Source organism: Bactrocera neohumeralis, chromosome 4 (genome assembly GCF_024586455.1).
Source record: "Bactrocera neohumeralis isolate Rockhampton chromosome 4, APGP_CSIRO_Bneo_wtdbg2-racon-allhic-juicebox.fasta_v2, whole genome shotgun sequence".
Lineage (NCBI taxonomy): Eukaryota > Metazoa > Arthropoda > Insecta > Diptera > Tephritidae > Bactrocera > Bactrocera neohumeralis.
The window spans coordinates 30,221,390-30,245,558 of NC_065921.1; the positions used below are offsets into that span (position 1 = coordinate 30,221,390).

The 24,169-nt window shown below is 38.0% G+C and overlaps 1 protein-coding gene across 1 annotated transcript in view; it reads left to right on the plus strand.

Moving 5' to 3' along the window:
- Nucleotides 1-24,169, plus strand: part of LOC126756774 (AF4/FMR2 family member lilli) — a 153,668-nt gene that overhangs the window by 89,092 nt on the left and 40,407 nt on the right. Inside the window, 2 exon segments of the mRNA XM_050470141.1 lie at nt 12,016-12,077; nt 15,775-15,848. Of these exon segments, the coding sequence (XP_050326098.1) occupies nt 12,016-12,077; nt 15,775-15,848 (136 nt within the window).

Below are 24,169 nucleotides of genomic sequence, written 5' to 3' on the forward strand. Positions count from 1 at the left end.
AACAAATTAGCTGTCTGAGGGACGCCTAACCACGTTATCCAGTGTTATATCGCCTATTACTGTCATATATGTATGTATATAGACACATATTTATTTCTTTTTTCAATTTTTCTCCGGCTTCACTCCATATTTAGTGGCTCTATCGCCTGCCATTTTTTACACATTTATTGTTTGTGCCCCATATGTCAAGCACGACTGTATACGAGATATATGCATCTATGCAAGTATGTATGTATATTCACACTGCCGATATGCGCCAATTGTGCTGTCAACTTTGTCGGTTAACCAGCTCCTTGGGCGTTGCAAGTTACAGTCACCTATCGTCGAGTGTCACACACACGGCCACACGCACACACTTTAAATTGACAGCAATTATCAATGGATTGACAATTTTACTTAACGACTGTGTCAATATTATGCTCGTTTAAAGACTTAGCGGTTTTCTTACTGTACTGTATGCTTGGAAACTAACTTTTGCATGCTTTAGTGGGTTTAATGCAAAAAAAAAAAATGTTTTGCAATTTGCTAGATTTCCTTCGACAGAAGTGTTTAGAACATATGTTTTTGTAGTCCAGAAAGTAATTAGCGAGCCCTATGCCCTCATTTATTTTCGATTTTTTTCTTCGTGAAAATCTCTCATCAGGTTGTTCGGCATATTGTTTGTTGGTACTTTTGAAAATTTCTTGACATTTTATTTCGTCAGAAACTGTTATAGAATTATGTTTCCAAGACTGTTTTCAGAGCCAAAATAGATATTAATATTGATACCGTTTTTCGCTTCAAAGAATTTGAATTTATTTAAAAAGATTATTCATAATCTTACAGACCACTGTAGAGTCTTTCAAGCAGAGGTGGCTGTCATCGATAGATATACTGCTCTGAAGTGCAATCTCTTCAGAGAAGTGTGAGTTCACTAGCTTAGTCAGGCAGCTGTTGTTCGATGTCCTTTGGGGTCCTAGCACCAGTGAGCTGGGCAGGCACTGGTCAACAATCATGCTTCTATGACTGCGACATCTTTCTGACCCAAAGTGAATCAGAAGAGTTTGAAAAATCTCGGTAGATGCGCCTTTGGAGAACCTAGTGAAGTGCTTGGGACCTCCTTAATAAATTGTTGTTGAGCTCAAAACGCTCCGTCGTTCTATGAAGTGATGCACTTTAAAAAATTTTTGGGTAACTTCGTCTTCTTTATTAGCACATACAACGCTTACGCCGAGCTTACAACAGCGCGCCAGTCGTTCTTCCTTTTCGCTGTTTGGCGCCAATCGGAGATTCCAAATGTCCTTCTCCACCTGGTCTTTCCAACGGAGTGGAGGTTTTCCTCTTCCTCTGCTTTCCCCGACGGGTAATGCGTCGAATACTTTCAGAGCTGGAGTGTTTTCATCCATTCGGAAGACATGACCTAGCCAGCGTAGCCGCTGTTTCTTAATTCGCTAAACTATGCCAATGTCAACGTATATTTCGTACAGCTCACAGTTCCATCGACTGCGGTATTCGCCGTTGCTAATGCTCAAAGGACCAGAAATCTCTCGCAGAACCTTTCTCTCGAAAACTCGTAATGCCGACTCATCAGATTGGAGGATGGAGCCATGTGTAGAAGTTCACGCAAGTGAGCGCCATTCACTTGGTAGCGGCCAGAAACGTTTCTTTTACATACGACTCAAGCAGCTTACGACTTTCGGTCTTAGATCAAGTATCAAGTAGTCAAGAAACATTTGATTGGAGGCGAGCTAAAGTGAGAAGGCGAATCATCCCTTCCAAGGGTTGTGCGCTGGGTTTGGGACCCGCCACATTGAAAACACCCCCAATGGAAGGGTATTACGTAGGACTACCAGAAAATCCATGTTGAAACTAACAAAACTGATATAATATAATAATATGATTAAAAAATTTAATTGTTGCAGTGGCAACACTAATTTTCAGTGTCATTTCTTATGTAATCGACCAACGCGAAGCACTTGCATTCGATTGTTGCATCCCATCGGCTATGGTAAAAACCGCTTTCGGCATCAGATTGATATTTTTTAGCCATAAAAAGATCTCGCTTTTATATAAAAGCCAGAACGTGGGCAAAATGCTGCCATCGAGTCTGCGGCGGTGGCGTCATTGCTGTGGCAGCAGCCATAACAACCGAGCGCAACAACAATTGCACGCTGTTGACTGGATGTTTTTCTTCAATTGTTTTTGTTTTTTTTTTTTGTTTTACATTACATGTTTACATTTCGATTTCAGTTTTTGTTTGTGTAATGCTTTGGTTGTTTTGGCCGCGGTTTAAACGCCTTTTAAACACCTCACACACACACGCAGACGCACACGCACACACCCGTTAAAATCGATTTGTTCTCTCTTTCGCGCAATTATCGGAAACTCGTTTTCACTTTTTCGTATCGTACAACATTTTTATGAATGTTTTTTCTTTAATTCACTTGTTATTGATTTTGTGCGTAAATGTGCGCGCATGTGTGTGTGGTAAATTGTTGCTCGCACCGGCATTTAATTTGTAGCAGTTACTCGTGGCATGTTGCCTAGACACTTGCGGGAAATGACGGAATGAGTACGAGGTAAACAGAGTTTTCAGTTTCAAGCTACTGTTTCAGGGTCGTGGAAAAGCATTATAAATCTGGTCGCGCTCAATGCTATTTATGGTACTTAGTTGTTGCCATCAGTGTACAGAGTACATATGTATGTATATATTAAAATGTATTAAGATTGTTGCCAATAAATCAAAAGCTGCGCTTGTTCCCACAGCATGACTTCGACCTTGGTCTTGGATTTTAAACTTATGTTTGTGTATGTGTGTGTGTACAACTGCATAACCATACAATTTGTATTTCTTTCAACTCCATTTTAGATAAAAAATCGAGGTGTAATTTTGAGGTTAGATATTATGAATTTATAACACTAAATTATTTTCACTAAAAAACATAGTTCAAGCAAAAAAGTAATCGTTGTGACATTATGACTTTACAATATCATTCCGATTCATTACTGATTTCGATAAAAAGAGAAAAGTGGAGTTTGATTTCGTTGCCTCCAACATACAAACAATCGTTGTGATTTACGATTTATTACCTGCCAGCGACGGCCTAACCTCACGGCGCTTCAAAAAAAAGAAGCAAAAAAGCGTTGTGAACAACATACAGGGTTTGTCCAATCGTTGTGAAAGTAATAGCGAATAATCTTCCGTCGCACACGCCATGTTGAGACGACAGAGTGGATCCAAACAGCATGCACCTCGGCTCTCAAGACTATTCCGTAGAATGCCATCCGTGACGCATTCAATGCTTGGAAATTGCGCTGGCAGCACTGCATCGACATCGACACAGAAGGAGACTATTTTGAAAGTTTTTAGAGAATTGTAACGTTCGGTTCAATAATTTTTTTAAATCGACTCAGTCCTATTACTTTCAGGACAAACATTGTAGATCAATACAATGCGTTTATCAGCGCCCCAAATGATAAATGCTTTTTACACGTATTTTTTAATTCCAATTGGTCGGGTGGAAGGGACACCTTTTCCACCGCGGTCAGGTTCGAAGCCAAACTAAAGCCTCTACCGTGCTGTGGGTCCGGCACACGACCGTTGTGCGACTCCACACTGAATTTAATTTTTCAATCCTACCTGCCTTTAGGTTTAAACCGCAGCCACCACGAATCTCCCCAAAGGGCCAAACCCAATGAGCAGATTGTGGCGAACTCCAAGAGCTAACTACTTCCCGTGACACCAGACTTCAGTCTACAGTCAGTCCTTGTAGCTTTTGCTACTACCAGTTAAGCACCCAACAAGCTCAATGACATGGTGACATTTGTCGCTTGAACTTCAAATGTCTTTTCATTAGAAGGAAACTCATTCAAAGTCTAAAATATCAATTTCAAGCTGAGAATTATAGCACTATTTCTGACAAAGACTATGTTGAATTTTCTAGGCAAGCCAAAAATACAGAGATAGTACATATGGATTTTAGTCGTCTCTTACGACAGGTATACCTTACCGCGGACAAATTCTACCCACTGCCCGCTGGGGAAGCTTACAGCTTTTTCGTCAAAAATTGAATTAAGTTCATCTATGCACTCTTGATGATTTAATCCACGTCGAAAGCTGTAAAAAAGAACTCGCGCGAAAATCTTCTACATTTATTTCCATTTTTTTTTGTCGAGATGAATATTTTAAGTTACTGTAAACAACACAAATAGCGCTCGTATGTCAAAACGTTCTGACTATGTATAAAAATGTATATAAAAATTTCAAACTTCACGATTAAGTTGTGAGTTGTCAGATTGCAACACTAGGGTTGCCGAATTCAAAAATTGATGTTGAAAAACAAATATCCGGAAAGTGCTTACAAAGGAAAATCCCGAAGCTCAAGAAAAGTGCATATGTTGCCAAAAAAAGTGCAAAAAATGCTAAAGTTTGCTAAAGAACACGTGCTTCGGCCTAAACTGAAATGGCGTAACATTCTCTGGTCGGACGAAATAAAAGTAAACTTATTTAAGTCTGATCGAGGTATACATCAAGTAAGAAAACCGAATAATGCAGCTCATAACCAGGCCGACGGTGAGAATTGTTTGTCGCGAGCAAGTGTTTTTGATTGATACAAATTATTCAAAGAGTATCGAGAACGCTTTGATGACGATCCACGTCCAGGAAGGCCATCAACATTAACTGATAATCAACACGTCAATAAAATAAAGGAATTGGTGCTTGAGAATCGAAGATTAACAATCAGAGATCTAACTGGCATTTTTGGAATATCGGAAGAATCAACGAAAATCATTTTATGGTTCAAATTTCGGCCTGAGAAAAGTTAAACCACGATTGGTTCCTAATCGTTTTTTCGAAAACTAGCGTTTCGTTTGCGTTTGTGAAACAATTATTTCCGGCCAACAGGATGTCATGTAATGTATTATCAATGGCGATGAGTCTTAGATCTACTCTTACGACCCGGAAACAGATGAACAATCGACCGAATATCATGACAAAGGTGAGCCGAAGCCGAAAAAACCACGTCAATGCGGGTCAGAAATCAACTGCCAACAAGGGATAATATTTGAGTGTTGTGCGTCGTATGCGCGCGGCTATTCGTAGAATTACGGGCCGACAACTCTTGGTTTTTGCACCACGATAATGCACCGTCGCATACTGCATTGATTCTTCGTGAGTTTTTCGCCAAATTTTCAACCAATATCATGCTGCAACCACCGTATTCGCCTGATTTAGCTCCGTGTTACTTCTGGCTATTCAGCCAACTCAAACAATCGCTTCTAGGAAACCGTTTTGAGTCAATTGAAGGCATTAAGGTTTGGTCTAGAAGCATGAATTTCAGGTAATTTTTAAAGTGTCGTAAAAAAAGGCAATTAATATTTTTACAATCCATTTTTTTTATTAGTTATTTGTTAATTTTAGAAGAGTACAGAAAAAAATTAAAAACTAAAAAAAGTAAAAAATTTCAAAAATTATGAGCTGACGAAGTGGGGGGGTCTCTAAAAATTTCCACGTGACCATACCCATGATTTCAACCCTCCTAGTTATCTGAAACCAAAAAAAAAAAAGATTATTAATCTAGAATAATGTCGCAATGGCCGGAACTTCGGAAAAGTGGGAAAAATTTTTTTTCACGAAATGGCGACTGCCTGAAAAAAAAAGTTTTTTGGATCACTTTTTCTGACTATTTCGAATTTTTTAAAAATAATAAAAATAAAAATTTGGGGATGGGGCTAGTTCCAACCATAAACAAGCCTATAAAGAAGACTATAAAAATTTCAAGTAAATCGGTCCAGTAGAACCTGAGAAATCGTCAGTTTTGAGAAAAACGCGTTTAAAGTTTAGGAGACAATTCTAGTGAACACGGACGCCACGTCACAAAATCGGCTGTATCTCCGAAAATAAGTCGAATTTTGAAAAATCTTTCCAAGGTCATATTTTTGAAAGTCTAAACTTTCAAGATATGCAAAAAAAAATCGATTTTTTCAAAATCCTAGACAAGAATACCCCCTTAAACATGAATCCCTACACGCATTGATGGCTATTCCAGAAATTTACTTTAACAACTGTTCCGAGAATTGGAAAAAACGTTGACACAAGTGTATTGTGGCCAAGGGAGATTACTTTTAGGGGGACGACATAAATTTTAGAATTTTAAAATTATGAACAAAGTTTTACTATTTTTTGCTTAGTGTAGTATAAGGCACTATGAAGACAATCGAAAAAAAAATAATGCAAATAAAATACAAGCCTTTGCCAAGCCTTGGTAAAACTTAACAAAAAGAAAATACTATTTTCAATTTGTTCGCAAGAGACTTGCTTAGTCAATTGCTCATTATTCCTCTCCATTCTGAATGCACATTAAGCTTATTAATTGTATACCAATGTCCTTATTATTTTTCACATAACTTTAAAAAAACAACATAAATCAAGGATACAAGGCAGTAAACAGCCTTGATAATTAAATATTTTTGATTTTATAAAGGAAGCAAAAAAGCTTTCAGTGTTTATTTTGGTTATGTTTCAGTAAAAGACAACAAAGCTCTTATTATTTTTTGTTGTTTAATTTATGCATAGAAAAATGAAGAGCAAGACATCACATTGCAAAACTTTTCAACTGAAGCTTTTTTATTCCAATACTAATATTACTAATATTTTGCACATCTCTGCATTTTAGCAATATGCCGCTATCTAAGCCGAAGTCTCGTTTGACAGCTGTGAATATATGCGTTTACTACCCACCACTTTTACACACAACCATGAACATATGTAGATATGTACGAGTTTGTAATCACACAGCGGTGTTTTTAATTAAATTTTATTTTTAAATGCATTTAATTTTCACCCGGCGTTTATATGCAAGTGTACATATAAATAATGATATATACGCGCTTGTATATTTATTCAACTTTTCCAATCAAAACGTGCAACGCTGGCAGCACCAGCACTGACAGTGCCAGTCGTTAATGTGCAATAAAGTTGTGATAGCTGTCATTTGCTTGTCGTCTGACCCGTGATAATACCGTACTGTGCCTCCACACACACACACACACACATACATATTTGTGTTGATAACATTTCACATTTGTTTTTGCTTGCCACCTTTTTAATTACCTCACCTACTTGGACTCGAAGAGCGCTGCTCGCCCGTTCGGCGCTGTGTTGATTGCTTGTAAAAAGAAGAAGAAAAATGTGGAATGCAATTTCTTCTGCATTGATTTTTGCCTTTCGCGCTTAATTAGTTGCTCATTGAGCTCAATTCAATCATAGCCAACGGTCGGTGAGAATTAAAAGAGCAGCAAGTTGATTGACAGTTGTTATCACAATTAAATACATATGTGTGTATGTATTAATTATTAAAATTTATTATGAATCCGTGATGAACTTATATTTTATTAATATAAATGAATTTGTTATTGATGAATGTAGCGGGAAATATGAAAGATGATATTCAGATTCTATATACCTACATTGTGAGAAAAAAGTACCTGGAATTTGTGAAGTAAACGTAAATAAAACACAAAATATTTCATTATTCAACAATATTTATTTTGTCACCTTCAAAGTAATCTCCACCAAATGTAATACACTTTTGCCAACGATTTTTCCAGACCTCGAAACACTTTTGATGAGCACTTTTTGGGATGGCATCCAGCTCCTTCAGCGAATTTTGTTTTATCTCTTCGATCGACTGAAAACGGGTTCCACGGAGCGGCAATTTCAGTTTGGTGAATGCGGTGATTGATCGATGATATTTATACGGTTTTGGCTTTAAATTCGGTCACAAAGCTGCCTCAATGAGATGCATTATTATCATGTAATATCCATGAATTGTTCTTCTTTAATCCCGACCGTTTTCGAAGGATGTTCTCGCGCAAACAGATGAATACGGCCAAATAGAACTCCTAATTGACCGTCTGTCCTTCCTGAACAAATTCATGATGCACCAAACAACGAATATCGAAAAAAATGAGCATCACCTTGATTTTTTTTGATTTCGGCTCGTTTTTTTCATCCATTCTGATGGTTGTTTGACTCAGATCAAACTCATAAATCCACGTCTCATCGGCAATTATAATGCTCTCAATGAATATTGGATCGGAATTCGCACCTTTCAAGCAAATTCAAAGAGATCTGTTTACGGTACTCTTTTTGAAAAAAAAAAAAAACAAACTCAACTTCATCGGGACGAGTGGAGCAGGAACGCGTTCCAAAATTTCTACCAAATCATTCGAACGGACTCGCGAAAGATATCAAGTTCTCTTGCTATCTCTCTAACACCCGCCTGACGATTTTTAAGCATCATATCCTTCACTTTAAATATTTTCAGTTGAGAAGGTCGAAGTCGCTGGGGGAGAAATATGGTGGATGCGGAAGAAATTCAAATCTCATAGATTTTTGCCATCGTTATTACTGACTTGTGACACGGTGCACGATGAAACAGCATTTTTTTCCTTGAAATGCGGCCCTTTTGCACATCCCAAATTACATATAGTCCGCAATAAAATTGTTTCGTTTTTCCACGCTTTGGAGCGAGTTCATCGTCTGCAGTGAAATAATGGATGCAAAAACCCGAGCTTACAACGCTCGAACATCTCCAAACACTACTCCGAGTCATAAACTGGTCGTTGATTTTGGTCCAAAGTGAGCACGTGCGGCACCCACTTGGCATAAAACTTTCTCATATCTAAATATTCGTGAATGATATGATGTGCATATTCAGATGATATCATTAGAGTGCCTGCTATCTCGTACAACTTCACTTTACGGACATCCAAAATTATTTTGTCGACTTTTTTGGAAGTTTTCGTCGGTAACAACCTCTGTTGGGCATCCGAACGCAGTGTTCACCGTTTTCGGTGCTCATTTCACCATGTCTAAACTTAGCACACCAATCCTTGTTGGTTGATTTTTCTGAAGCAGTGTCCAAATGCTCGTCATCAAGCCAAGTTTTGGCTTCAACTGTATTTTTTCCCTTCTAAAAGCGATATTTTATCAACACACGAAATTAATTTTTATCTATTTTTTTTTTAACAATAACAAAAGTAGCTTCACTCAAAATTATATAATTCACAAACTAGTGATCCGACAGTTCTCAAATTTATACACCCGCCGTTTGAAAGTTAGGGCTAACCAAAAATCATATGTATTTAATTCTAGTAGCGCCATCTATGTGTCAGGCCGGATATTTTTCAGTTAATCTCATATTTTACACATTCCGAATAATAACTAAACTCCTTTTTGTCTTTTGCTTTGGTAGTGCTTTCAAAACAGGCGCATTTCGACGGGCGAAAGAAGCTACTCGCATCAATACACGAAATGTGTTACCAAAAGGTTTACTCATTTGGTAGTTAAAAGATTTCGAGCTGACGTGTTACGTCATAATTACTGATAAGAGTCGCAATAATGTGCGAACCTTTATGAAAACTGCTCAATTTCTCGGCAACTCAAAACCACTCGAAAACCCATTGTTCTTTTCAGATAAGCCGTTACCCGGTTTCACGAAAATGTGCGCATAATAATTTTTATAGCACGCTTTTAGGCACATATGCTGATAAGATAAGAATTTACACATGTATATAGGGGCGGCTTACATATTTACCGTAATGCGTAAAAGTTTGCGCAATTTAGGCTTGGGTATCAACTCATAAACTCAAATACATATTAAACGGGTTGGAAGGAAATACTTACAATGCCCGAAATATTTAAAACAAGAGAAGCACTTTATTTTATTTCCGAAAATTTCAATTGTTTACATTTTTATTTATTTTTACTGCAATTAATATATGAAATTGACCTCGTCGAACAATCCGTGAGAATGTTACATTTCACTCAACAATACACCGTACATTACCCCACACCTCTTTCGCATTTCCGCTCTCCCGCTCTCGCATTGAATTTCGCCCAGCGGGTTTCCGCAGCAATAAATTTCCATCACTTAGCTACCGGAAAGTTGCTCCAGTGCGCCATATCGCCATTCTTTTATTTTAGTTCACATTCCAGCAGCGCGTAAATCATTGTTACTCTTAACAAAAACAACAATTTATATAAATTTTCACTTTTTTGTTTTTGTTTTTGTATTTATCATATAACGAGGTTTGGTGTTGCTGTTGTTTTTGTTGCCCTCTTGCACTCACGCTGTCCAAAAAGTTACTCCTTTGTTGTCAGCGAATTTGCTTTTGCGCTCAATTATCCACCTCCGCTGCTGAGGGCCCTCCGTCGTTCACACGTAACTGTTGTCTGCGAATTTAATTTGTGAAAAATTTTGCGCGAAATACTTTTCGTAAAAGCTCATAATTTAATTAGTAGTGGGTGAGCGTTGGTGTCGGGACTAAAATTTTATTAAATTTAATTTATTAATTTCGTTAATAGGGTTGTGTTGTACTTCGTGTATATAAAGGGTGATCTATTTCCAGGTTCCCTATTTTTTAAAAATAAAACACAGAAACTTCAAATTTAATGTGGAATGTTTATTATTATTTGAAAGAACATTCTTTGGCATTCATTTTTTGAAGATTATCTCTTTGTTTGCCGCGACTACTTCTCAGATGATCCATCCGTTGAGTCCAATTTTCGAAGACTCGTTCCGTTCGAGCATTTCAACTGGTAACTGGCGAATGACATTCGTGTTTTGTTCCAAGGCTTGAGTCGAAGCAGGATTGTCCGCATGGTCTTTAGATTTTACATATCTCCACAGGAAAAAGTCTAACGGTATGATATCACACTATCTTAGGGGTCAACCGATCAGCCCAAAACGTGAAAGTATCTGCTCACCGAAGTGTTCTCTCAATAAATCCATTGATTGATGTAATGTGTGGGAAGTGGCGTCGTCTCATTGAAACCAAATGTCGCCGAGATCACAAACTTCAATTTCAGGCATCGAATAGGCGGTTAACATGGCGTGATAACGTTCGCCATTGACGGTTACGTTCTCAGCGGCATCATTTTTGAAGAAATATGGACCGATGTTTCCACCGGCCACAAACCACACCAAACCGTTGTTTTTTCTGGATGAAATGTCAGCTCTTGAATCGCTTCAATATATAGGTCTGGCCGCTATTCATTCCTACTGTATATTTTCCCTCGTTGTGTAATATTTGCCCTGCATGAACCCTGTGGTTATCTATGCGAGCAGGAATTCCACACGTGGCTTAACACAACTCCATATGGGAACGTTGTTGCCTCCCTCTCATTGGTTGGTTCTCGCTCGTCTCTTGTGGAGCTTATTTAAATGCGCCATTTATCTGTTCGGCGTTGTACGCATTGGTATATTATTTTCTTGTTGTCATGTGTTTTTAGCTATACCGTTCCTCAATTTGCATTTTGAGCGCTGGCCATCCTCGTATCATAGTCGCACCTGCAGCTCTTGAGTTCGTTGTGTAATAGTTGCCTTGTATACCCTGTGGTTATCTATGCGAGCTATTCCCACGTGGCTTAACACAACTCTATGGGAACGTTGTTGCCTCCCTCTGTCTGGTTGGTTCTCGCTCGTCTCTTGTGGAGCTTATTTAAATGCGCCATTTATCTGTTCGGCGTTGTACGCATTGGACGCATAGGGCATTTTGAGCCAAGCCCTCCTCTTCTGCAGCTCTTGGTCGGTGGCTACATATTACTATCCCGGTAGTGGCCTAAGCTCTGCCTTAGCCTCTTGTAAATTATTTTACAGGTTGATCGCATTAACGTTAATGTTATGAAGAGTTGACTCACAATGGATTTTCTTAGGTTCTTAAGAACTTAGCTATTCGGGTAGTAAGTTACAAATTTTTAGAAACTGTAATTAAAGAACACATCTGAGCCGGATATAAATCCAGAATTTTTCTCGTGATGGAGACAGTTAAGCAGCATTACCTTCAACAGGCTAACGATGTTAATTATTCGTTATAATTGCCATTGTATTCGTAGCCTTCGAAGTGGTTATTATTTCAGTGATCTAAGATAATATTTTATACGAAAACTAGTACTTTTTATCAAGAATTTTAGCCATAAAATCCTTTTATTAATGTCTTTTCATAACTTTTGCCCTCTCTTATTTCCAGAACACATCGCCGCTGTGGGAAGACTTTGTTACCAAGGCCACCAAATTGCATCAATGTTTACGGTAAGTGTTTGTCCACTACTCCACAGCGCTGTTCTATCTCTCAGCCTCTCTCTCTCTCTCTCAAATATTTTGCGCTTAGCAATTATGCAAATTTCTTTTCAGTTATTGTGTCTTCGATGAAATTGTTTATAATGTGGATAATCAGTTCGAATGTTTAGATTATAAACAAACAAAAGATTCAATATTGAGTGGCAGCATTACTGCAAATATCTCTTTAAATCTTCCACGAGTACAAACTTACACGTATGTATTAGATATGTGTCTGCTTTTGGCCGTAGTAAATGAACTCGGAATGTCGAAGTAGTAATTTACGGCTCAAGTGGAAAAGTGTAAATCTCATTTGACCTAAATTGTTTAGGTTATAACCCACTTTTAATTACACATACATACATATGTATGTATATAGGTATTTTGACTTATGAGAAGTTGCCTACTTCTCGCTAAACACTGGAAAATCAATTTATGGTCGGGTTAGGGAAAATTATTACATTATTGTTGTATTATGCAACACCTTTTAAAATATTTGTGTTAAGATGCGAATATGGAAGGAAACCGAAGTGGAACACATTTAGAAACTTTTACTATTGCTTAGTAAAAATCAGGCTGAGAAGCAAGTAAGCACCAGGGCCGCCCTAAAGCTTTTATGACTAAGTCTCAAAATGGTTTATATTTTGTGAAGAATTTAACGTTAAAATATATTATCCCAAATATAATCAATTAAACTAACTGTTAAATGCTGTAGAGCCGAGTAATTACCATTTCGTTGGGATAGGAATCTTTTAATCTCGTGTTACAAAAATTTTGCTTCGTTTTATTTATACAGAGTGATCCATTTCGACGTTCCCTACTTTTCGAAAGAAAAAACACAGAAACTTCTAATTTAATGGGGAATGTTTATTATTATTCGAAAGAACATTCTTTGGTATTTAGTTTTTGAATGTTATTTCTTTCAAATGTTGGCCGCGGCTACGTCTCAGATGATCCATCCCTTGAGTGTAATTTTCGATGGCTCGTTCGAGCATTTTGACTTGTATCGCCTACAAAGACATATCCTCACAGGAAAAAGTCTAACGATGTGATATCACACGATTTTGGTAGCCAATCGACCGGCCCAAAACGTCTAATTATCTGCTCACCGAAGTGTTTTCTCTAGGAATCCATTGGTTGACACGATGTGTGGGAAGTGGCGTCGTCTTGTTGAAATCAAATGTCGGCCTGATCACGAGCTTCATTTTCAGGCATCAAATAATCGGTTATCATGGCGCGATATCGGTCGCTGTTGACTGTTATGTTCTCATCACCGATGATTCCACCGGCCCATAAACTATGTACATCAAACCGTTGTATTTTCTGAATAAAATTACAGCGCTTGAATCTCTTCAGGTAGCTCTTTGTCCCAAATTTGATTCGAAAACGTTAGATCTTGAACTTTTTTTACTTTGGGAAGATCGAGCGGCTTTAGTTCTTGTACCAGATTTAACATTAGAACTTACAACAGAGGCACAGCTGATGTCGCAAATAAAAGAAAAGAGAAGAAGAAAATCCCTAAAAGTCCATTACTCAGTCCCTTCATTTGATACATTGATCTCTCTGACTTTTTCCTGTTCTCAAAACTCTTAAAGGAAATAAGGGCGGATCGCGTCCGAAATTTTTTTGAATATTGCCCCAAAAATTACTTTATTAGTGTCAATGAAGAGCTGTGTTGAAAACCATGATATTGACATAGAAAAAGCAAAGATTCGTATTTGAAAATGTAATTTTTTCTTTTCTGGTCAGTCCGGGTCAAATTTGATTGTAGGAAAAAATGCGTGCCTTAGTTAAAACCTTATTTGTTTCGAGAAAAACGCGATTAAAGACGGCGCACTTAGCCTAGCTAGCCTCGCGCGCACAAGTTCTCATGGCTGTATCTGCGAAACTCTTACTCGGATCAACTTGAAACAATATTTTAGAGGTTTTGTAGAATTTTACAAAACAATAAATAAATCGATTTTTTGAAACCCGTAAACCCATGTAACGCCTTAAATCTTCCACGAAATTTGTCGGAGACCCGACGAGACCTGGGAGCTCAGTTCATTAGCCATGTCCGTCGTCTGTCCGTCCATCTGTTTGTATAAGGTGTGTTCCAAAGTAAACAGGAATTAAAAAAAAAAACAGAACAAATGGTTTTTTCGGCAAAATCAATTTATTTTATTCCAAATAGTCTCCTTCTGCTTCAATAAAGCTTTTTGCATGGTCCAAAAGCATGTCGAACGAATGTTTTAGCTCGTTGGCCGATATGGCCGCCAGTATGCCGGTGCAATCCTTTTGAATGGCCTCTACTTCTGCATAACGCTTTCCTTTCATGGGCAAATGCATTTTTCCGAAAAGAAAGAAGTCGCACGGTGCCATATAGGGTGAATACGGGGCGTGCTTAATGGTTAAAATGTGATTTTTGGTCAAATAATCGATCACAAGATGTCCTTCGAATGTTGGATTCAGAACAATTTTCGGTCGTCAGTCAATTTGTGCGGAACAAACTGTGCGATAAATCGATGTTTTGGAGATGTTCAATTCCATTTCCATGAATTTCAATGATGATTTCGGCTGATTTTTGATGAATTCACGCACAGTTTCGATGGAATTTCCAGTGATCACGGATATTGATTGGTCCACATGTTGATCGTCATTTATGTCCTCACGACCACTTTGAAAACGTTGAAACCACTCGTGCACTCTGCTACGGAATAGGCAATCATCGCCATAAACTTGTTTCAACAATTGAAACGTTTCGGTAAAAGTTTTACAAATTTTAAAAGAAAATTGAATGTTGGTTCTTTGTTCCAAACTCATTTTCGCACCGATAACACAAACATACTGACACTTAAAACGAAATAACTTCACTTCCAATCGATGAAATGTCATGAAATTCTCACTGGACAATCGATAAATATAGCAGATTCTAACGCACCAGTCGACATATAGATGGCGCCACCAGAGGGCGCCAAACTCCAAAAGTCCTGTTTACTTTGGAAAGCACCTTGTGGTTTCCATACAAACTAAACGGTCAAAAACAAGTTCCTGTACGAACAACTTTTTTATTTGACGTCAAATCTTCACGAAATTTAACATTAATTATCGTATAGCTGTCATACAAACTGAAACATCAGAATCAAGTTCATGTGTGAAAACATATTTATCTGTGAAGGGTATGCTTGCTTCAGTGCAACATTTTTTTTGTATTTCTTTTAAGTTAAAATATTAATTTATATCGAACCAAAAAAAACTTTTGAAGAAAAAACCATTTTTTTTTTCAAATCAAAAATTTTATTCTCATGAATACATCGCCATACATTGTCATAAACCACGCCCAGCAGATAAAACCTTTATTTAAACTTGTGCCATTTTTTATTATATTTTTGCTACATTCAAAATGCTTTGACGGCCAACAACAATGCAAAGCGTTTCTGTATAAAATCATCGTCACCACAAAACAATTTCGCATTTAACAAAAAACACAACAAATTACGATAAAAATGAAATAAATGTTCGCATAAAAAAGTAGCAGCCAAAAGTTTTCAGAACTCTCATAGCGCAACAATTTTCGTTTCTGTTATATGAGTTATCATATATACCGTTATATTATAATTCTGTACATATGTATGTACGTATGTATATTTTCAAATTAAATTTAATGTTTTTTATCTCGATTTATTTGCAGTGCCGCCATTCAGGCAATCGCCGCGTATTTGGACGCGTTCCAAAAAATCGCAGACGCAGCAACAAATTCAAGAGGTAAGTTCAAATCCCCAACGCACATAAAGATCAACACAAAAAACAACCACACACACATATACATATGTACATAGACAGAGGCAAGTGTAAAATTGTTGTATAAGAAATTAGCGGCAAATAGCACGAAAGTTGTGTGCTACTTCTCGTGCATGAAAGCTGCCAACGCCACCACTCACACATACGCACATACACATACAAGCACTTGCTCACACATGTTGCTTTCTATTACGCAACAATGTTGCATGACGTGTCCAACCGCGATACATGTTGCGGCATCATGCTGTTTATTGCCAGAAACGCAAATAAATAAACACCGCTAAGCTATTGACCACTCGCCGCGCTGCTCGCCGCTTGCCTCTTGACCACTCACAGTTACTTGTAGTATTTATTTGCTGCATTCAACATACTGGTATTTATTTTCTTAGTGGCAAGCTGTTGAACTTTAATGTGAAGAAATCTCGTAGTTCCAAGAAACCATTATTCCGATACTGGATTCATTGTCAACATCTCAGTTGCGCGTTTTTTACACCCGGGCACAATTTGCTGCCCAAAGGTTGTCTAATTTTGTTTATGTAAATGTGTAGAGTAATCGAATTGGGTATATTATAACAGGTCAATTGAAAAGTCCCCGGACTACCATAGTAAAATACATTTTTTTTAATCAGAATTATTTTTTTAAATTCAACATAGTTCTCCTCAAGGGTGATACACAGTTTATAGCGACCCTCCAACTTTTCGATGCCATTTTTGTTACAATTTGTCCTTCGCTTCAAAGTAGGTAGGGCTCAGTTTCGGCGATCACCATTTCATACGGCGAAAATTTCTTCCCTGCAAGCATTCTTTTGAGATCAAAGAACAGGTAATAGTTGCTAGAGGCCAGATCTGGAGAATATGATGGATGCGGAAGCAATTCAAAGTCCAATTCATGGATTTTTGCCATAATTTTCACTGATTTGTGAAACGGTGCATTGTCTTGGTGAAATAGCACTTTCTTTTTCTTCAAATGCGAACATTTTTCGCCGATTTCGTCCTTCAAACGCACCAATAACGCTATGTAATAGTCGCTGTTGATGTTTATTATTTTTTCAAGGTGGTCTATAAAGATTATTCCATGCGCAGCCCAAAATACAGACACCATAACCTTGACATCAGACTGTTGCTTTTTTCCACGTTACAGAGCTGGTTCATCGTGTGCAGTTCACTTGGATGACTATCGATGTGACTTCGGAGTGAAATGATGGAGCTATGTTTCATTCATTCTCACATATCGACGCAAAAACTCTAGTTTATCACGTTTGAACAGCTCCAAACACTGCTCCGAATCATTGATCGTTGTTTTTGGTAAAAGTCAGCTCGCGCGGTACCCCTTCCCTATCTCATACGCAAGTATTCGTGAGTGATAGTATGTACACATTCAGTTGTTACATTTAGAGTGCCTGCTATCTTGAACAACGTCACTTTACAGCCGTCCAAAATAATTTTTTGGACTTGTTTGATTGATGATTTCGTCGGTAAAATCCTCTCTTGGACGTCCAGTGCGTTCACCGTCTTCGGTCCTTGTTGGTTGATTTTTCTGAAGCAATGTCCCGAAACTCGTGATTAAGCCAAGTTTTTGCTTCAGCTGTATTTTTTTCCTTCAAAAAGTAATATTTTATCAACATTGCTCTTTATCCATTTTTTCATAACAACAAAAGACGGTTGAATTATTAAATAAGTATCGACTAAGGTATTTTAATCTTCTATGGCCACATCCCTTATCAGGCAATCCGCCATTTCATTAACCTTTGTTCTTTGTGTTAAACAATCATACTTTCCTCATGAAGTAATGTTCAGAGAGTCCTTCATAAAACTCCCAGTTAGAAATGGTAAGAGACCAAAACGTCTTATACCTAAAATTAGGTAAACCGTTAAGTAAATGAGACCGTTCCGAAATAACAGTTTTTAATAGCACCGAAGAGTTCTAACGGGTGATCCAATTAGAGGTACTTTTTTCAATAGCCTTTTTTTGACAGATCACGCGAAAGTCGTGGCAAGGTGTCATGTTATTTTTGTTCAGTATAGTTTGGCATTTTATCATGGAAAGACTTACGCCTGAACAACGTTTACAAATCACGCTTCACTCAACTTATGGTCAAAACAATCGGCCTACTGAGAGTACTAATCGCAACACCATCACCCATCTTAAGACCTAGCATTTATTATTGGATAACATTCGACCGAATAGGCGACGTCCAGCTTGCAGTGAAAAAAATATAGCAACCGTAGCTAAGAGTGTACACAAAAGACCGGGGAGAGTCGATTCGGCGTCGTTCGCAGCAACTCGGACTGACGTATGGAACGACTTGGAGCATTTTACATCGAGATTTTAAATTGAAAGCGTACAAAATACAGCTTGAGAAAAAACTGAAGAATAGTTTCAAGAAGATCCGACGTCTTCGAGCCAAATTTTGTTCAGCATAAGGCCCATTTCTTGCTCAATGGGTATGTAAACAAGCGAAATTGCAGCATTCGGGTTGAAGAGCAACATGAATAGATTCAGAAGCTTGCATTTCATCCAGAAAACACAACGGCGTGTTGTGGTTTGTGGGTCGGTGGGATCATCGTACATATTTATTCAAAAATGATGTCAGTGAGATCGTAACCGTCAATGACGACCGTTATCGCGCCATGATAACCGACTATTTGATGCCTGAAATTGAAGCTCGTGATCTCGGCTTGGCAACATTTGGTTTCAACAAGACGGCGCCACTTTCCACACATCGCATCAATCAATGGATTTATTGAGAGAGCACTTCGGTAAGCAGATAATTTTACGTTTTGGGCCGGTCGATTGGGCACCGAGATCGTGTGATATCACACCGTTATATACCAAAGAACTAATTGCAAGCTATCTTTTCTCAATTCAAATTTTTTCAAAGTCAAACGGCCTTTATTATAAGGTGTACTTATAATATATCACTTCGTACGATCTGAATTTTATCTCATTTTTCGATTTTATAAAAATTTTCTTTACAGCTGCCCGAGCGTATTTATTCCAACTAAAAAACAAAAATGTATCATCTATTTGTGGGCGGCTCTACATCTCTATTCTATACAGATTACATAAGAAAGCATCTATTATACCAATACACCGAAAGCAAATGCATAGTCTTTAAAAATTATAGTCGGTTTAACTGGTTCAGTCGATTTTCACAACATTAGATATTTTTTTAACATACTGGATTCCTATAACTTACTTACGACCGCATAAACGAAAGACCCCCATGAAAAATTTCTTCAAAGTCAAACTATTCACTTGGCCCTTAAAATGTGTGTGTAAACGTAAGTTGACCCCTTCGGCAGACTTTATGCATTCTCTCCAGTGGGTAAATGCGTATTTTGTATGTAATTAAATTTCACTAAAGAGCCTCTACTGGTCTTACTGGTTGCCAGCCTGCTATATTTGCATTACAATTGTCCTTGTGCTCTTAATTATGTTAAATTCTCACATAAAGTCCATAAAGACGACAGAACTACCCTTCATGGCATTCATCGGTAAGCGTAAAATGCTAAAAGCTTAAATATCGTCAACTCGTCAACAAATTTGTGGCGAACCCTTCGGATATTACTTACCACCCGTCTGCGCAATGAAAATGTAACAAATATTACAAAATATCATAAAACCGACTCTCCTCATTGTTCGTTCGTGTATAATAGTGTATATAACATTTACATATACATATATAAAATTATGTAAAGTTTACATTTTCAAAAGCAAAATATTCTCCCTTTTTGCGTATATCATAAACCAAAGGTATCCTTTTCACAAAGGGTGGATATTTTCCATCTAAACTGTTGGAGACGCACTTGAACGTGGGTCAAGTTGGTTGATGCTACGATATTATTTGTCAAAGTGTTAATTGTCCTACGGTTTGTCTGTGAAAGCTTTTCTTTTCTGCTGCTGTCGGAAGCGTTCTAAATACATAGCACTCTAACTGAACAGGCGAGGGCTTACAAATCCAATGCTTATCAGCCATTTAATATATTTCTCACTTTAATATAGAAATCTGCGAATAGCTGCAGCAACTTATGGTTATTTTTTTTTTTTTTTTTTTGTTTTAGTTTCCACAATGCCATACAAACAATTTTTACACCCTGAAAGGGTATACTAAGTTTGCCACGGTGCTTGTAAGACCCCAAAGAAAGAGTCAGAGATCTCATAAAGTAACAGGCTTTTCAATAAGAGCACTACAGAAGTTTTTCTAAATAAATCGATTTGTACTATCAATGAAATTCTTTATTTCTGTGCAAGTACATTCGATGCTGTTATGTATGGAACGCGATTTCTTTTGCTTGGCCACCACGGGCATGCTTGCAGAAGTCCAGACGTTGAACCCAATTTTCGACGGTTTTCAAGCATACATCGGCATATAATGCTGCAATTCGATTCCCATTCACAATAACGGGCCGGTCTTGATCATCACGGAAGAAGTACGGCCAAATGACGCCGCCGGCCCATAAACCGCATCAAACCGTCATTTTTTCGGGATGCAATGGTGACTCATGGAGTACGTGTGGATTGCTGCCTGACCAATAACGCATATTTTGCTTATTGACGAAAGCCATTCAGCCAGAAATGAGCCTCATCGTTGAAGATGATTTTTCGATGAAAAATCCGGATTATTTTACAATCGGCGATTCTGGTGGTCGAGCGGCTCCAGTTCTTGCGTCATTTAGATCTTGTAAAGATGTAGGCCAAGATCCTTTTGCAAAATTCGCCACAACGACGTCACAGACTGATTTGTGTCTTCCTCAATTGGTGCGCCAGCGGCAGCAATATTCTCGACACTACGTGCACTTCTTTGTCTCACTAGCACGGGAACATTTTGTATTGTGCCTGTGGATTTAAATTTTTCCTCTAGACGCTCAATTATTGATCTGTCAGGATGATTATGACGACCAAAAATTGGACGTAGGGCTGTTAAAGTTGAGGACCACTGTCTCCGAATGATGAAATGGCAAACATTACTGAAGAGAAATGTCGAAAGAGCGGGGAAAAAATGGTGTGGTTTGCTGTGCCTTTTGGTCTACTTTTGTAGCTATTGGAAAAACGAATCTTCAGCTGTTATCATCGTCCATGCCTCTGCACCATATAGCAGGGCGGGAATAATGTGTGACTTATCGAGTTTGGTCTTTGTTCATCGAGAGAGGACTTTACTTCTCAATTGCCTACTTAGTCCGAAGTAGGACCTGTTGGCAAGAGTTATTCTGCGTTGGATTTCAAGGCTGACAGTCATCCGAGGTTGTTGTGTCCTTCTCATTGGTAGTGTTTTTTACGTGGCGGGTTCCAAATCCAGCGCACAACCCTGCGGAGTGGATGTTTCGCCTTCTCTCTTTAGCTCGCCTTCACACGAAGGCGATAAGGATACTTGATCTAAGGCCGGAAGTCGTGAGCTGCTTTATCCATATGTAAAATAATAGTTTCTGGCCACTCCCAAGTGAATATCGATCAGAGAACTTTCCTCACTTGCTTGAACTGTACCTGTATACATATGTAAGTGTATATTGATTGAGTATATATGGACCTAACCAAGTTTCTGCAGGTAAATGTCTGCAAAGGAATAGTCAAACTCTGTAGTGTATCAGTTATCATGGACTCTTCTCGATTTTTACCACAGAATTTGTTGTTGTTGTAACCCCATAATGCAAAATAGTTAAAAAAAATAATCTAATATTGCAAGAACTCGATAATTCTGGACTTATTGTTCGTCGGTTCCGAATTTGGTTATGTTTTGTCTATAATTTCTCATGGGATTTTAACAAGTTTAGTTAGTTTTTACCACGGTTCGGCTCTAAGTAAGACTTGGAAATCTTTCAAAGTAACTCCAGTTCAATCCGATTACAACGAATTGATCACCCAGATTTTGGTCTTCTTAAATCTTTTGAAAGGTATTGGAAGTTTTCACCTCGGTTCGGCTCAAAGTAAGACCTGGAGAATCTTTTAAAGTAATGACTTTGCAATATGTTCGAGTCAAGTCCAATACGAATGCAACGATTCGACTAGCAATAATTTCTTCTTCGAACCGATAACCCAGCACTTGGTTTCCTCAAAACTTTTGAAAATTAGATTTCGCCGAAGTTCTGCTCAAAGTAAGACTTAGATTATCTTTTGAAGTTATTTTTCCTTAGGAAGTTCAAACAGCAAACAGGGACAACACTCGTTAATTAATTTATCGATTGAAGTAATTGTTATTCCTTTCACCACAACGACTTCCACTGGAATACTTCTTTTGATAATTTCTAAATTTATGTATCATAAATGTGTATGTAAATTGCATCAGCCGGTTCAGTGCTGTCACATATTTTCTATTTCCTGCCGCAATTGTTGCGTTTGGCGTGTAATCGTCTCCGTCACAGTCGCTGTCGGTCTCGCCAATAGCCAGCAGCGTTTGCATTTCGCTAGCCTACAGTCTCTTGTCACACCCCGCCAGAAATGCATGCCACCATCGTTCCGCACCGAGTGTCGGTCGTATTTTATTTTTATACCCTGCACAGGGTATATTAAGTTTTTTCACGAAGTTTGTAACATCCAGAAGGAAGCGTTGGAGACCCTATGAAGTAAAGTATATATATAAATGATCATATGTTGAGCTGAGTCGATTTAGCTATGTCCGTCTGTCTGCCTGTCCGTCCGTCCGTCTGTATATATATAGTTTTTAAGATACCGTTTTGAAATTTTGCAAACGTCATTTTCTCTTCAAGAAGCTGCTCATTTGTCGGATCTGCCGATATCGGACCACTATAACATATAGCTGCCATACAAACTGAACGGTCGGAATCAAGTTCTTGTATGGAAAACTTTCACATTTGAAAAGATACATTCCCGAAATTTGGTATAGATTATTTTCTAAGACAACTATGTAATCTCCGAAAAAATTGTTCAGATCGGATTACTATAGCATATAGCTTCCATATAAACTGAACACATAGTTACTAAAAGAAATGCACCTGTGAAGGGTATATTAACTTCGCTGCAGCCGAAGTTAACGTTTTTTCTTGTTATTTGTCCACTCAGTTGCAAGCGCGCAACGGTGCAATGCTGTTGGCGTCACCACCGTCATCGTCATCGTTAAATGGGGGCACTTGCAACGGTAAATGCAATATCAACAACAACAACTAGCATACAATTGCAATGACATTATCCACCGCTGTTGCTGTTGTTGTTGCTGTTGCTGCTAGTGCCAACTGTTGTGACGTGGTGCGGCAGTGGCAAGCGCAATGTCGGCCCGGCGCACATAGACCGGTTTTTGGCCGAATGTGGCATGCACCAGCTTACTGCGTTAAGCGTCGTTGCAAAATAAAACTCAAATAAAGCACACACCTTTTTGGTCTATCTCATTTCGTATGCTCTTTGTTGTTGTTTTTTGCTGAACAGTTGGGCGTAATATTGCTTACTTATGCACAAGTTGCACGCGTTTGTGCAGCATTAATGTTGCAACCAAACAAAATATGTACAAATACGCCTAGACAGTGTGGCGTGGCGGTGCTGCAGCCATACTTTAAATGTTTGTAGTTATTGTTGTGCAGACTCTTTCGACTGCAAGTTGGTTTTTGTGACTGTGTAACATAATTTAACATTTTGTTTAAGAACTGCAATGGAATAAAGTTTTAGAAGAACGACGAAAATGGTTGAACTTGAAAAATTTCAATTTTCTCGTGAGTTTTCCTTCTCTCCATCCAATAATTAAATATTCATATTTTTATATACATATGTACATACATATACCGGTGAAAGAGGACGACATCTGTGCATACATATTTATGTTATATTCATTCTTATTGCCAGCGTCTGAATTCAGCCTCACATCCATCAATCATCTTTCAAATCTCCACTTTGGCCAGCAAGCTTTCAAATCTTCATAGATACATCCATCTCACATAGTTGTAACCGGTTAATCCAGTTACATACAATATTTGCATATAAATGTTGTACAGAGTGGTGCTTTGCTTATCATCTTTTGCTTGCAACTTCGTGAGAGTAAGGATATAACGGAAAGTATGTCAATATTTTATTACTCAGCATTTTCCCCAGTTGCAACCAGTCATGTATTAATTGCTCTGCTCTACTTCCGGCCTTCAGTTTCATGATTGGGCACTTCCGCTGCGTGAATGCAGCATTTTTTTATATCAAACCATTATAGATACATATACATATATACATACATTAAAATATATGGTTTTAAATTCATCGCTTGAAGATTCTGTGATATTCTTGGATGTATAAAGCTGATATATCGGGTGATTTGTTAAGAGCTTGATAACTTTTTTTAAAAAAAAAACGC